The 12857-nt window shown below is 46.7% G+C and overlaps 1 protein-coding gene across 6 annotated transcripts in view; it reads left to right on the top strand.

The window, feature by feature from the left end:
* The first annotated feature begins 467 nt into the window (after nucleotides 1-467).
* LOC139181696 (P antigen family member 1-like) overlaps nucleotides 468-12857 on the top strand; it is a 55830-nt gene continuing 43440 nt past the window's right edge. For all 6 annotated transcript variants that reach the window (XM_070785314.1, XM_070785311.1, XM_070785312.1 and 3 more), the window contains exon 1: nucleotides 468-4216. In XM_070785314.1, coding sequence (XP_070641415.1) covers nucleotides 4145-4216 — 72 coding nt within the window. In that variant the 5' untranslated portion in view covers nucleotides 468-4144. The remainder of the gene's footprint in view (nucleotides 4217-12857) is intronic.

The raw sequence follows: 12857 nt of genomic DNA, 5'->3' as shown, positions 1-12857 counted from the left end.
CATGTATGCACAAGTACTTATAAGGTGCCATTTCACTTCATCCTCACTAGGACCCTTGAAGAAAAGCCTTTCACCCCTTCAGGATTCTGAGACCAGAAGCTCCTCTCAGAGACCCTCTCCTTTTCCTTCCAGCCCCACACGAACTGCCCTGGACTGCTGGTCTGGGTCTGAATTTTATCTGGATCCTGAACAGAGTTTTCAGTTCAGTCCTCACAGGGACATTGTGACAGACCATGCATGTGGGCAGAAGATAGGTGTCCTGCAGAATGCATGGAGCAGGCAGGGTCTTGAGGGGATCTTCTGAGGGAGCGTGGGTGCTTGGTGAGAGGACACAAATGGGGTGAGGCCCTGTGAGTAGGGCTGCGGGAGGGGTTAAAGAGGCCCCTGAGGGGGGAGGGGAGGCCTGGTGGAAGGGGAGGGGAGGGGTGGCAATTTGGGGAGAGGGAGGAATTGTGGCAGCTGTTACCAGGAGAAGGACTCTGGAAAATGACAGAGGTGATTAGAGGGATGTAAGGGAGTTGTCATAGGCACAGTGGGAAACCTCTCCTATCTCCAGAATTCAGTAGCATAGAGTGGGTGCTGCGATAGAGAGGACCAGTCTCTGGGGCTTCTTCTGTGGATCTGGCATTCACTCTGAACCTCCCATGGGGCAGGATACAGAGTTACCATGACCAGAGTTGACCAGGGTAGGGTTAGGGCCATCCTCAGGACCCAGACCTGGGAAATCAATTTCAGAGCCCTTCAGCTCTAAGGCACACCACACCCCTGGAATGAACCTGCCTTCCTCAGGATGACATGCTGGTGACTGCAGGCTGCAGGAATTGCAAGACTGGAGGCCTCTCTCCCTTGGGGTTGACTGAACAGAGACTCAGTGCAAATGCCCACGCAGTAGCCCAGAGGCAAAGATGTGGGGCTCTGTGTCCCAGGGTGCAGACTGTAGGCTCTGGGGGAGGGGTGTGAAGCCACTGAGGTAAATGGGAGCTATTAGCTAGAGTAGTGTCCACTTAAAGAAACACATACAACAGAAGAGTTGTGAGTTTAGGTTGGATTTGGGGTCTCCTGGGGACTATATCCCGGGACACAGCTCCTCCGTTAGCTCTGAGAACACTGCTCTGAGGAGGTAGCAGTGAAGGCAATATGAGTTTGGCCTACGAAATACATGAAGTCTAGCATGAATACTGGCAAAAGATTACTGTGAAACACAGAGATCAGACATTGCAAGTTAATCATTTTCATGCTTTTGTGTGTGGGGCAAGGATCTGGGGTCACTGAACCTTTTCCTGAGGAAGCTGTGTGACTAAATAAGGGCCAGTTTGTCCAAAGCACAGTGTGCCTCTTCCTGTTTGTCACCCAGAATTCCTTCAGATTGCACTGTCATGCAGGAACCACGGAGGTTACAAGTTAACCCTGTGGAACTGGCTGTGAGCAATGCTGTTTCTCTTAGGGATCCTAATTCATCTGAAGCCACAGTTGGTATTTCTGAGTTGGACTGCATCTGTGTCCTCAGGCGTGACCTATTAGAGCTGTTTTGGGTTAGTGTCCAGGATGAACAGTCTGAAGTGTTTGCACATCTCTGTCCCAGGGCATGAAATCTCAGAACTATTTCGGGGTCCTTTGTCTAGAGGGTTGGGCCTCTCAGCTGTTCATGTATCTGCACATGAGAATAGTCTTAAGAGGAAGGCTAGATGGACCCCAGTCTCACAGGCCATAGAAGCAGGCCTGTGATGTCACATTTGCTACGATTTCTACCATGCCTCTGCACAGAGATAAAAGCCTGGGGCCCCAGCCTCAGAGATGGTAAAAATGCTCAGTTCACAGAAGCCCAGGTAATAACCCTGTTAAGAACAATACTTGCTGATATGACTACCACCCTTGATAGGGGCCCTGTTTCAGAAACTGTGTACACACACTCCTTCAGTCCATCTGTCCAACCCACAACAAGGAGGGCACCGATAGCAGATGGGCACCCAAAGCCCAGTGCAGATGGAAGGTCTCAGCTCATGAGGAGGAGAGAGACTGCATGTAAGCTTGGGCTCCTTGGAGGAGGCAGGGAAGAATCAGCACAACCCTGGCCGGGTAGTGGGGGAGGTGGGCGTTTGCACAGGGCCACAAGAATCCTGTGACTGACTCACTGTCAGGATATATCTCTGTGTCTCTCCATCACACACCCATCGATGTGGTGGGGGAAGGTACAGAGGTGAGCCTCCAAGCAGCTGGGGAGAAATCTCACATTCACCAATTTGCATGAGGCTCCACCACAAATGCAGAGATCCCTGCCTCTCTTTCCTCCATTAAAGCAGTCATTGGCAGTGAGATCAGCAGGAGGGCAGTCTGGGCAGGATAGGTTGTGAGGGACCCTGTGTACAGCATGAGCCTCCCCAGGAATGGAGCATGTCCTTGTCTTGATGGGCAGAGGGCCCTGATGTGGATGAAGGGAGCATGATTAAGGCCCAGGCTATGGGCGACTGAGTCATTCCCTAGAGAGAGTCCCTGCGGAGGAGCTTCTTTTCTCCTATAGGGAAAATGTACTGTACATCATCCAGTAGCAGGGCTGGGGGCCTGTAGGTGGGTGCTAACTAAGTGGGGACAGGTTGCTACCAGAAGTAGTCTCTCCGTCCCTGCCTAATGCTCTATCTTTGTCTTTCTCCCTGCCATCTCTGTGCCTCTTATATCATGCCTCTTTGCCTTTGTAAGACTCAATGTGCCCTCAGTCACACCAAGAGGGTCCTTGCCCTGTCTCTCCTGAGAATATCATCGGTTGACATGGATGTTCACTAGAAGCAGGAGGAGGCATTCCCCTTGAGTGTAGGGGATTCCAGGAAAGGCATGCTCGGCTGCAGAAGGGGTGGGGAAGGGTTTTTCTTAAAATAAACCAAGGGCTCCTCAACAATCATGTGCGATCTGGGCCTCAGAAAGAAGCCTGGGGACTTCTCTGATAAGAACCCTCCTGTGGTTCAAGTCAAAATCCTCCCAATGGCCAGAACAGCCAACGGACCTGGGCCTCATCACTTTTGTTTCCCAATCTCTTCGCTCTCCCTCCATCATGCTGTGCCTGTCACATTGCCCTCCCCACTGTTTTCATAATCACTACACAGGGTTCTACTCCCCAGCTTTTCCACTGGCCTTACCTCTGTCTAGGATACTTTTCTCCCAAATAGGCATATCTCCTCTAGGCTGTTGCTCAAATGTCACAATCTTAGAACTTCCCTGACCACTCTTTCTAAATATCACCCCCTCTCTCTGTTTCACTATCCCGATTTAATTTTAATCACGGCAGTTACAAACACCTGATATATTACTTGTATTTAGGGACCACATGATCCCAACAGAATGTAAGCTCCATGAGGAAAAGGTTGATTTTCTCTGTCCTAACATACAGAGTTGTGCTTAATGCATACTTTGGAGAGAATGCATGAATGATGGAATGAACAAACAAATTTAAACTTGCCGAGAGAGGCATAGCTAGACAGGCTGAGGATCCTGCTAGGGAACATATTCAGGGATGACAAGATGGTGACAAAGCCATGGTCTTTATCTCACCTACGTGGTGGTGTCCTTGGGTCCTCTCAGAGTTGACCCCCTTCCTAATAGAATGGAAGGTCCTGTTGTCTCTTCCACATATTACTCGCAGTCAGCGACAGAGGGCTTTCCCACGCCAGGCCTGCAGATCCCAGTCGGAAGCTTTATCTATCCTGCCCCTTGGGGGACTGCGGCTGGCTTTCCCCCATGAGACCTATTCTGTATTGAACAGGAAAGCACAAACAATCACAATGCCCAGCAAAGATAAAGTGTTTTCCATGCTCTCTGTTACGACAGTGATCCCCATAGAGACGTAATCTTCAGTTTACGGAGACTTTTTTCTGAGTCCCAAATTGCAGGAATCTGTGGGGTTTTCCCCCTAACCTTGCCCTTCCGGCCTTTGTGGATCCTCCTGGAATGGTCCACGGGCATCTATATCTGCTGTTCCCCAATCCCACCAGCAAGGGGCGCGCGAGATGAAACAGTTCTGTCCTGGGATGTACCACCGAGGGTAGCGGAAAGACCACCCACTCTGGAAGGTACCATTGGGAGAGGGCGTGTGACAACAGAGAGGGTCCCCTTACACCGCGTCGGGCATGGACCACAGTTCCCAGCAGCGGCACTCATGGCGCCACTAGGTCCATCCCCACTCGCTCCTCTTCGTCTTCCCACTGCTTTTGAATCCGAGTGGACACAGGTATTAAGCGGAAACTTTCTCCGTCTCTTTTTCAAGTCCACCCCTTCGTTGGTGGGACGACTACGGAGCGAGAGACTGGCTGTCTGGGTGTGGAGTCAGGGAAGCGTTCTGGGCAGTGATTGGCCACCGTGTGATTGCAGGCAGTGTGGTCGCAGAACAGGAACTGAGGGCGAGAGGCGCCTGTATACGCGTGCGCCTGCGTTGGCGTGCGAGACTTTTCAGAACATACAATTTTCGTCCGAGTCTTATTGCTTTTTCCAAAGGGGTCTAATAGCTGCCCTGCTTAGTGGCGAGGTTTGGCGCAGTCGCTGGCTGTGCATGGTGAAGGCATTTCATTCTGGTTTAGCTCCGCTCAGTCTGGATCCTGTGGCAGTGCACCGTCATTCACACAGCTGCTGCTGCTAAGTCACTTCAGTCGTGTCCGACTCTGTGCGACCCCATAGACGGCAGCCCACCAGGCTCCCCCGTCCCTGGGATTCTCCAGGCAAGAACACTGGAGTCGGTTGCCATTTCCTTCTCCAATCCATGAAAGTGAAAAGTGAAAGTGAAGTCGCTCAGTCGTGTCCGACTCTTAGCGACCCCAAGGACTGCAGCCTACCAGGCTCCTCCGTCCACGGGATTTTCCAGGCAAGAGTACTGGAGTGGGTTGCCAGTGCCTTCTCCGTCATTCACACAAATGCATGCAATTCATGTCCAGGGAGAGGTCTCTGAGTTTGGTGTCTCTCCCTGGAAAATAAACTGTATCTGGCAGCTTGGGATTGTGTATTGCTTCGTGTGACAACACAGGTGTTGTTTGGGTACATTTGATCCCCTTGAGCCTTTTGGCAGGGTTGTGAGTGATGGGATATTTGATCTGAGCGGATTTTGTGAGCCATAGTACAAAGCCTCTAGGATGTGTGCCTGTATACCGGGATGTGCATCTTTGGAGCTTGCTGGCCTTTCAGTCCCTGGGTGAGAGATCTCTGTGTAGGCATCTGCACCCCAGAATGTGAGATCACTGAGCTTTGGATTCTGGGTCCGAAGTTGTGATGCCTCTGTGCTGCTTTAAGGATGGGTCAGTGTAAAGGGGTAAACTATCAGCTGCTTGGGGATCTATGCACAGGTTGCAAATTTTTCATTTGTCTGGGAAATTAATCTTAAGATTATATTGTGTTCTTGAGTTATTATTAAAACGTCTGTCTTTCTGTTTAGGGGGTTTTGTGTTAGGTCGGTAAGTGTCCCAGTGGTTTGGGAGTCAGTCTCCATGATGTGAAGTATCTGTGCAGTTCTCGTTTGTTTCTGTCTGGAAGACTTTGGTCTGTTTGGAGCGTCTTTGTCACAGTGTGTATGGTTATGGTCTCAGTTGTGTTTGAGGGTCTGAGACGAGTTGTGCACTCTCTGTGCAGAGATTCAGTGAGCTCTTTTTGGTGTCTCTGGGTATCTATCTGAGCTGTTTGGAGTCTTTGTGTTAGATATAAAACCTCTTATGTTCTTGGCTGTGAGGTCTCTGTCCGGGAACTGAGGATTTGGAAGCTGGCAGATATGATTCTGAAGCCTGGAACCTGACATGCTGACTGTGTGTTGTTGAGTGTATCACTTGTCTCCTGAAATCTCAGTTTGTATCATAATTAATACAATGGGGCCAGTGCCCATCTTGGAGGGTATCTGTGCATGTTAGCAATGTGTGTAAAGGACCTGGCTCCAGACTGTCCTTCAGCAAATGTTATCTGAGCACCTGCCATAGACCTGAGCACTATTTTTTTTAAATTTTATTTTATTTTAAAACTTTACATAATTGTATTAGTTTTGCCAAATATCAAAATGAATCCGCCACAGGTATACCTGTGTTCCCCATCCTGAACCCTCCTCCCTCCTCCCTCCCCATACCATCCCTCTGGGTCGTCCCAGTGCACTAGCCCCAAGCATCCAGTATCGTGCATCGAACCTGGACTGGCATCTCGTTTCATACATGATATTTTACATGTTTCAGTGCCATTCTCCCAAATCTTCCCACCCTCTCCCTCTCCCACAGAGTCCATAAGACTGTTCTATACATCAGTGTCTCTTTTGCTGTCTCGTACACAGGGTTATTGTTACCATCTTTCTAAATTCCATATATATGCATTAGTATACTGTATTGGTGTTTTTCCTTCTGGTTTACTTCACTCTCTATAATAGGCTCCAGTTTCATCCACCTCATTAGGACTGATTCAAATGTATTCTTTTTAATGGCTGAGTAATACTCCATTGTGTATATGTACCATAGCTTTCTTATCCATTCATCTGCTGATGGACATCTAGGTTGCTTCCATGTCCTGGCTATTATAAACAGTGCTGCGATGAACATTGGGGTACACGTGTCTCTTTCCCTTCTGGTTTGCTCAGTGTGTATGCCCAGCAGTGGGATTGCTGGATCATAAGGCAGTTCTATTTCCAGTTTTTTAAGGAATCTCCACACTGTTCCCCATAGTGGCTGTACTAGTTTGCATTCCCACCAACAGTGTAAGAGGGTTCCCTTTTCTCCACACCCTCTCCAGCATTTATTACTTGTAGACTTTTGGATCGCAGCCATTCTGACTGGCGTGAAATGGTACCTCATAGTGGTTTTGAAGGAGTTTGGGACAGTACTGCTGCTGCTGCTAAGTCGCTTCAGTCGTGTCCAACTCTGTGCGACCCCATAGACGGCAGCCCACCAGGCCCCTGCCAGTCCCTGGGATTCTCCAGGCAAGAACACTGGAGTGGGTTGCCATTTCAACCAAGTCTCTCATTTCATAGACTTGTTGGTCAGTAAATAATCAAGGGTGGCAGGCGCTATGAAGAAACATATTGCTAGATCAGGGGAAAAGGTGTATGTAGATATGATGTTATTATTTTCTTCAAGATAATGAGGGAAAGATTCCCTGAAAGATGGCAAGTAAGCAGAGATCTGGAGGAAGTAAGGGAGCAGGCTGTGGGGTTACCTAAGAGAAGAGCATTCCAGGCAGAAGGAACAATAAATGCAACAGTCCTGGCATGGAAATTACTTGGCATGCTCCTGAATGTCAAGGAATCTTGTAATGGGCTGGGTTTGGCACGTAGCTCTCATCGAAAGGGGCCTGGTGCTGCTATTTCAGTTTCTCCCTCAGTTTGTGGTCATCTGCATCTGTAACCTATTTCTTTCCTGATATTGGTAAGTTTTGTCTTTAGTTATCTTTTTTTTTTTTTTAATTCTTGTGGGTGGAAACTTATGAATTCATATTGACCTTTTGAAAGAGCCAGCTTTGGGTTTTGTTGCTTATCTACATATTTTTTCTAATATCTGTTCTGATCATTATTTCCCTTATTTTGCTGACAGTCTCACTACCAAAGGGGTTTAATAAAGTCCCTGAGAGTTTCCCAAGTGTAGTGAAATCTCACAGATTCTGGGGCACTGTTGTAGCCCCACTGAGTGAGATTCACTGAGTGTAGATCATGGAATCTGCACTTTTTAAAAGAATTCCTCAGTTCTGATTGACATGGACAACTTGTCTAGGCACTAGCAGAGCAGAGGCATGGTCTAATTTTGCCTGCTTCCAGGCTCTGTCTCCATTGAGAGCATGTGACAGGGGTTTCCTGCTTTCTCTGATGCACAAACCCAAGACCACCAGTCTAGGAGACTCACTGACATGCTGTCTGATGTTCTGAGGAGGCTCTGAGACCATCGTGTCTACAAAACATCCTGATGCCAGTCTTGTCAAGCCTCCATTTGAAAGATTTCTGAAGAAATCAGATTTCTATTCAGTGTGCATTTCTATGATGTAAAAGCCATTTGTGTTATGTGGTAGCTGTTATTCTACATATTTTGCCATAGCCATTGGATCGACAGAGGATGAGGTGGCTGGATGGCATCACCAACTCAACAGACGTGAGTTTGAGTGAACTGCAGGAGATGGACGTGAGTTTGAGTGAACTGCAGGAGATGGGGATCAACAGGGAGGCCTGGTGTGCTGCGATTTATGGGTTTGCATAGAGTCGGACACGACTGAGCGACTGAACTGGACTGAACTGAACTGATGAGCTGAAATAGCTTTTTGAGAATCTTGTAATGCCTGTTGAGTAAAATTAGTCAAAGCATCCGCTCATAGCAGAACATCTGTAGTTCCCAGAGAGGGAACAAACACTGCAGCCAAATAATCATACCAGTGAAATACAGACCTTCCCCACTGAGTTTTAAGGTGTGGTAAATTAGCAGGCTTTTCTGGAAGCTCTGAAAATATGAAGCCATGAGTAAAAGCTAGACCTAGGGTGCATCTCCCTAACCAGCCAGGGGGAAGCCGTGCCCATAGGCAGGAGCCACATATCCAGTAGGTCCCGTTTGGAGCAAGCCAGCGTGACTGAGATATCCAGTCCCAATCAGTGCCTGGCCAGGCAAAGGGAGGACCTGAACTGGGGTTGGAAAATACGGGAATGATTACCTTGCATATTTCCTGAGGCAAAAGTCCCAATTGTTTCCAATCATTATAATTAAGTTGTTGGCTAACTTCTGGGGATGGCTCTATTTGTTCCCAGCATATAGGGGCAGTAGACATTAGATGTCCTTTTCCAGAAGTTAGCCATATAACCTCAATCATCCCATATTTGATAAACGTCAGGTAAAAAGCCACTAGATCTAGACCCATTTACCTTATGTGTAACGAAATAATCATTAAACCAAGACAATGTATAATCAAAATTAAAAGCCACGTTATGTCCACAAACTACAAAGTGTTGCACCAGTCCATCTTAGGGTTGTTAGATGTCATCAGATTAAGAAGAGGCATCACATACGATTGTTGTCGAAGGTATTTGCAGACTTGGAGAAAGTCTTTTCCTTGAAGTGGAGATGTCCACCATGGGAAGCCTTCCACTGATGAAGAGGGGAGCACTCTGCACACCCAGCAGTTAGACTGATTGTGGAATGCAGCATAGGAGTGAGCCCAGGACAGGAAGGCATTGTCTTGAGGATCAAACGGCAAACTCAGGATTTTTGGAGTCAGCAGAAGTAGGCTCACATAGATTATCAGGGCCATCTGAAAAGTACAAAGTCAGAGCATAGAAAGTAAAGACATAAAACGACATCACTTAGTTCTGGTCAGGATGCCACCTCTTAACTTGAGTGTGATGCACTCATGAATCTATTCCTGGCACTTTGACGGCTGTGGGAGAAGAAAGAATAACCTGGTAAGGGCCTTCCCAGAGGGGTTCGAGGGATTGGCCCCCAGATCCCAGTGTTTTTATCAGGACCTCTGTTCCTGGCTCAAATAGAGGCTTGCTTGACGCAGAGGCTGGGTCAGGAGTCACCTGCTGGAATTCCGTTAATGTCTATTGAAAAACTGAGAGCTGAGTTACATAATTAGTTAATTCTAAGGCTTCAGGGTCTATAACAATGTCTGTGCATAAGAAAGGCCTTCCATAAATACATTCAAAGGGGGACAGCCCCTCCTTGTGGGGGGCAGTCGCAGCCCTCATTAAAGCTATGGGTAGAACTTTAATCCAATTGTCCTGTGTCTCTTGAGTTAATGTGCACCGATATCTTTTGATAATGTCGTTAGCTGTTTCAACCTTTCCTGAGGATTGGGGTCTCCAGGAACAGTGTAAGTGAGATTCTATTCCTAGAGCTTTAGACACCCCCTGAGTTAGAGCAGCTTCAAAGGTGGTGCCATTGTCCCTGTGAAGCCTCCGTGGCAGCCCAAACCTGGGGATAATTTCATGGATTAAAATTCTTATAAGCTCCTTAGTGTGTTCACCGCAACAGGGAAAAGCCTCAATCCATCCAGGAAAAGTATCCACCCAAACTTGTGAGCAAGAATAATCATTAACTTGTGGCATATGAGTAAAATCGGTTTCCCAGTCTTCTCCAGGATATTTTCCACTTCGTTGTAATCCAGATTTTGCTAGCTTTTCAGTCTTTGGGTTATTTTTCTGACAAACCTCACATCTTTTGATAATGTCCTTTAAAGTTTTCACTACATTTTTACCTTCAAACAAATGAGAAGCTATCTGTTAAGTACTGTCTACATCTAAATGAAAACTCTGGTGTAAACCCTTAAGAATTTTCCATTGAGTCTTTTCAATAATTATTAATCGTCCATCCTTGGACCGTAGCCATCCTTTATCAGTAATCTTTGCTCCTCTTTTCTCATATCTTTCTAATTCTTCCTCAGTATATTACGGTTTTTCCTGTTCCACAGGACCTGTCCAGATCAAAGGCATCTGCAGTGAAGGGGATTCCCAAAGTGCCACTTTTTCTGGCTTGACATCAGCCAGCTGATTACCTTCAGCTAATTTACTCCCATCCCTGCTGTGCCCTTTGCAATGCCTAACAGCTACTCCTTTAGGACAATATATAGTCGTTAAAAGTCTCTGGATCTCTCTGAAATGCTCAATAGGTTCTCCTGTTGCCCTTTTAAACTGTTTTTCTTTCCATATTGCAGCATGAGCGTGTAAAGTCAAATAAGCGTACTTAGAATCAGTAAAGATATTTGCTCGCTGCCCTTCACTTAGCTCTAGAACTCGGGTCAGAGCCGTAAGTTCCGCTAATAGCACTGGTTCTCTGGGCGAGAGATTTTGCTTCTAAAACCTGTTCAGCAGTCAGCAGGGCATAACTTGCTTTAGGCTTCCCATCCTGATCACCAGCATCAGGGTCTTTTCCTGTGAGTCGGCTGTTCCCATCAGGTGGTTAAAGTATTGGAGCTTCAGCTTCAGCATCGGCCCTGCCAGTGAATATTCACAGTTGGTTTCCTTTAGGATTGGCTGTTTTGATATCCTTGCTGTCCAAGGAATTCTCCAGTGTCTTCTCCAGCACCACAAACCGAAAGCGTCAATTCTTTGTCACTCAGCCTTCTTAATGATCGAACTCACACATCTGTACATGACTACTGAAAAAGCCATAGTTTTGACTATACGGACCTTTGTCGGTAAAGTGATGTCTCTGCTTCATACTATGCTGTCTAGGTTTGACATAGACTTTCCTGGTGGCTCAATGGTAAAGAATCTGCCTGCATGGGTGCATCTATGGCTGATTCTTGATGATGTTTGACGGAAAACATCAAAATTCTGTAAAGCAATTATTCTTCAATTAAAACATGCATAAATTGGCAAAAACAAAAACAAACAAACAAAAAACCTCCCTGCAGTGCATGGGATGCAGGAGTCATGGGTTTCACCCCTGGGTTGGGAAGATGCCCTGCCATGCCCCATGGGAGGAGGGCACGGCAATCCACTAAGGTATTCTCACCTGGAGAATCCCATGGACAGCGGCACCTGGCAGGCTACAGTCCATGGAGTCATAGAGAGTCAGACACGACTGAAGCAATGAGCATGCATGCATACTATCTTTGTCATAGTTGTTCTTCCAAGGATCAAGTGTCTTAATTACGTGGCAGAAATCACCATCCACAGTGATTTTGGAGCCTCCAAAATTAAATGTGTCCATGCATCCACTTCCCCCCTTCTGTTTTCTGTGAAATGATAGGAGTAGATGCCATAATCTTCTATTTTTGAATGTTGAGTTTTAAGCCAGCCTTTTCATTCTCCTCTTTCACCCACATCGAGAGGTTCTTTAGTTCCTCTTCAGTTTCTGCCATTAGAGTGGTATGATCTGCATATCTGAGCTTCTTGATATTTCTGTCCTCAATCTTGATTCCAGCTTGTGAGTCATCCAGCCCAGCTTTTCCCATGATGCGCTCTGCATATAAGTTGAATAAACAGAGTGACCATATACAACCTTGTCTTACTCCTTTCCGAATTTTGAACCAGTGCGTTGTTCCATGTTTTATTCTAACTGTTACTTCTTAACCCTCATACAGGTTTCTCAGGGGACAGGTCAGCTTGTCCGGTACTCCCATCTCTAAGAATTTTCCACAGTTTGTTGTGATCCACACAGTTAGAGGCCTTGAGGTAGTCTGGTCAATGAAGCAGAAGTAGATGTGTTTCTGGAATTCCCTTGCTTTCTCGATGATCTAATGAAGGCTGCAATTTGATCTCTTGTTTCTCTGCCTCTTCAAAACCAGCTTGTATATCTGGAAGTTCTCGTTCCATATACTGTTGAAGCCTAGCTTGAAGGAGTCTACTAACCGGAGGCTTCAGAAATATGGGACAATCTAAGCTTGAGAAATTGGAGGGTATGAATGAAGCCCAATAAGAGAGACAAGAAGAGGATTCTCTACTTTCCATGATGTTAGCAAGCTGGGCAAGGGCTAGACCATACCTTCAAGTTCTTGTGTAGGACAGTAGGCTTTATCTAGAAAGTCATAAACAGTTCTGGAACTGTAAGAGAGGGAGGAAGAGGGCGGTGAGTGGGAGACAGGCACCCTGAGTGGATGTGAGAGACCTGTTAGCAGGGGGTTGACAATTAAATGGAGGGGGGCTTTGGACTAGAGCAGATGTGGTGGACATGGGAAAAAGTCGATGCATTAGACATTTTCAAAGTAAAATGGACAGAACTCAGCAAGAATATTGACTTGAGGTGAAGGAGATGGAATTGGAAACCTGGTTAAGACCCAATTTCTGTGTCCTGTCATAAGGGTACAAAGGTGTCATGGGGAATCCTGGAAGTTGGCCGGGTCTCGGAAGAATTTCAAATAAGATTTTTATGTTTATGAGCTCAAGTTCTAGATGGATACAATAACCAGTATTTACATACTTAAAAGATCCTTTTCCTTTT

This window comes from Bos indicus, chromosome X (genome assembly GCF_029378745.1).
Source record: "Bos indicus isolate NIAB-ARS_2022 breed Sahiwal x Tharparkar chromosome X, NIAB-ARS_B.indTharparkar_mat_pri_1.0, whole genome shotgun sequence".
Lineage (NCBI taxonomy): Eukaryota > Metazoa > Chordata > Mammalia > Artiodactyla > Bovidae > Bos > Bos indicus.
This window is presented reverse-complemented; position numbering and strand designations above follow the sequence as displayed.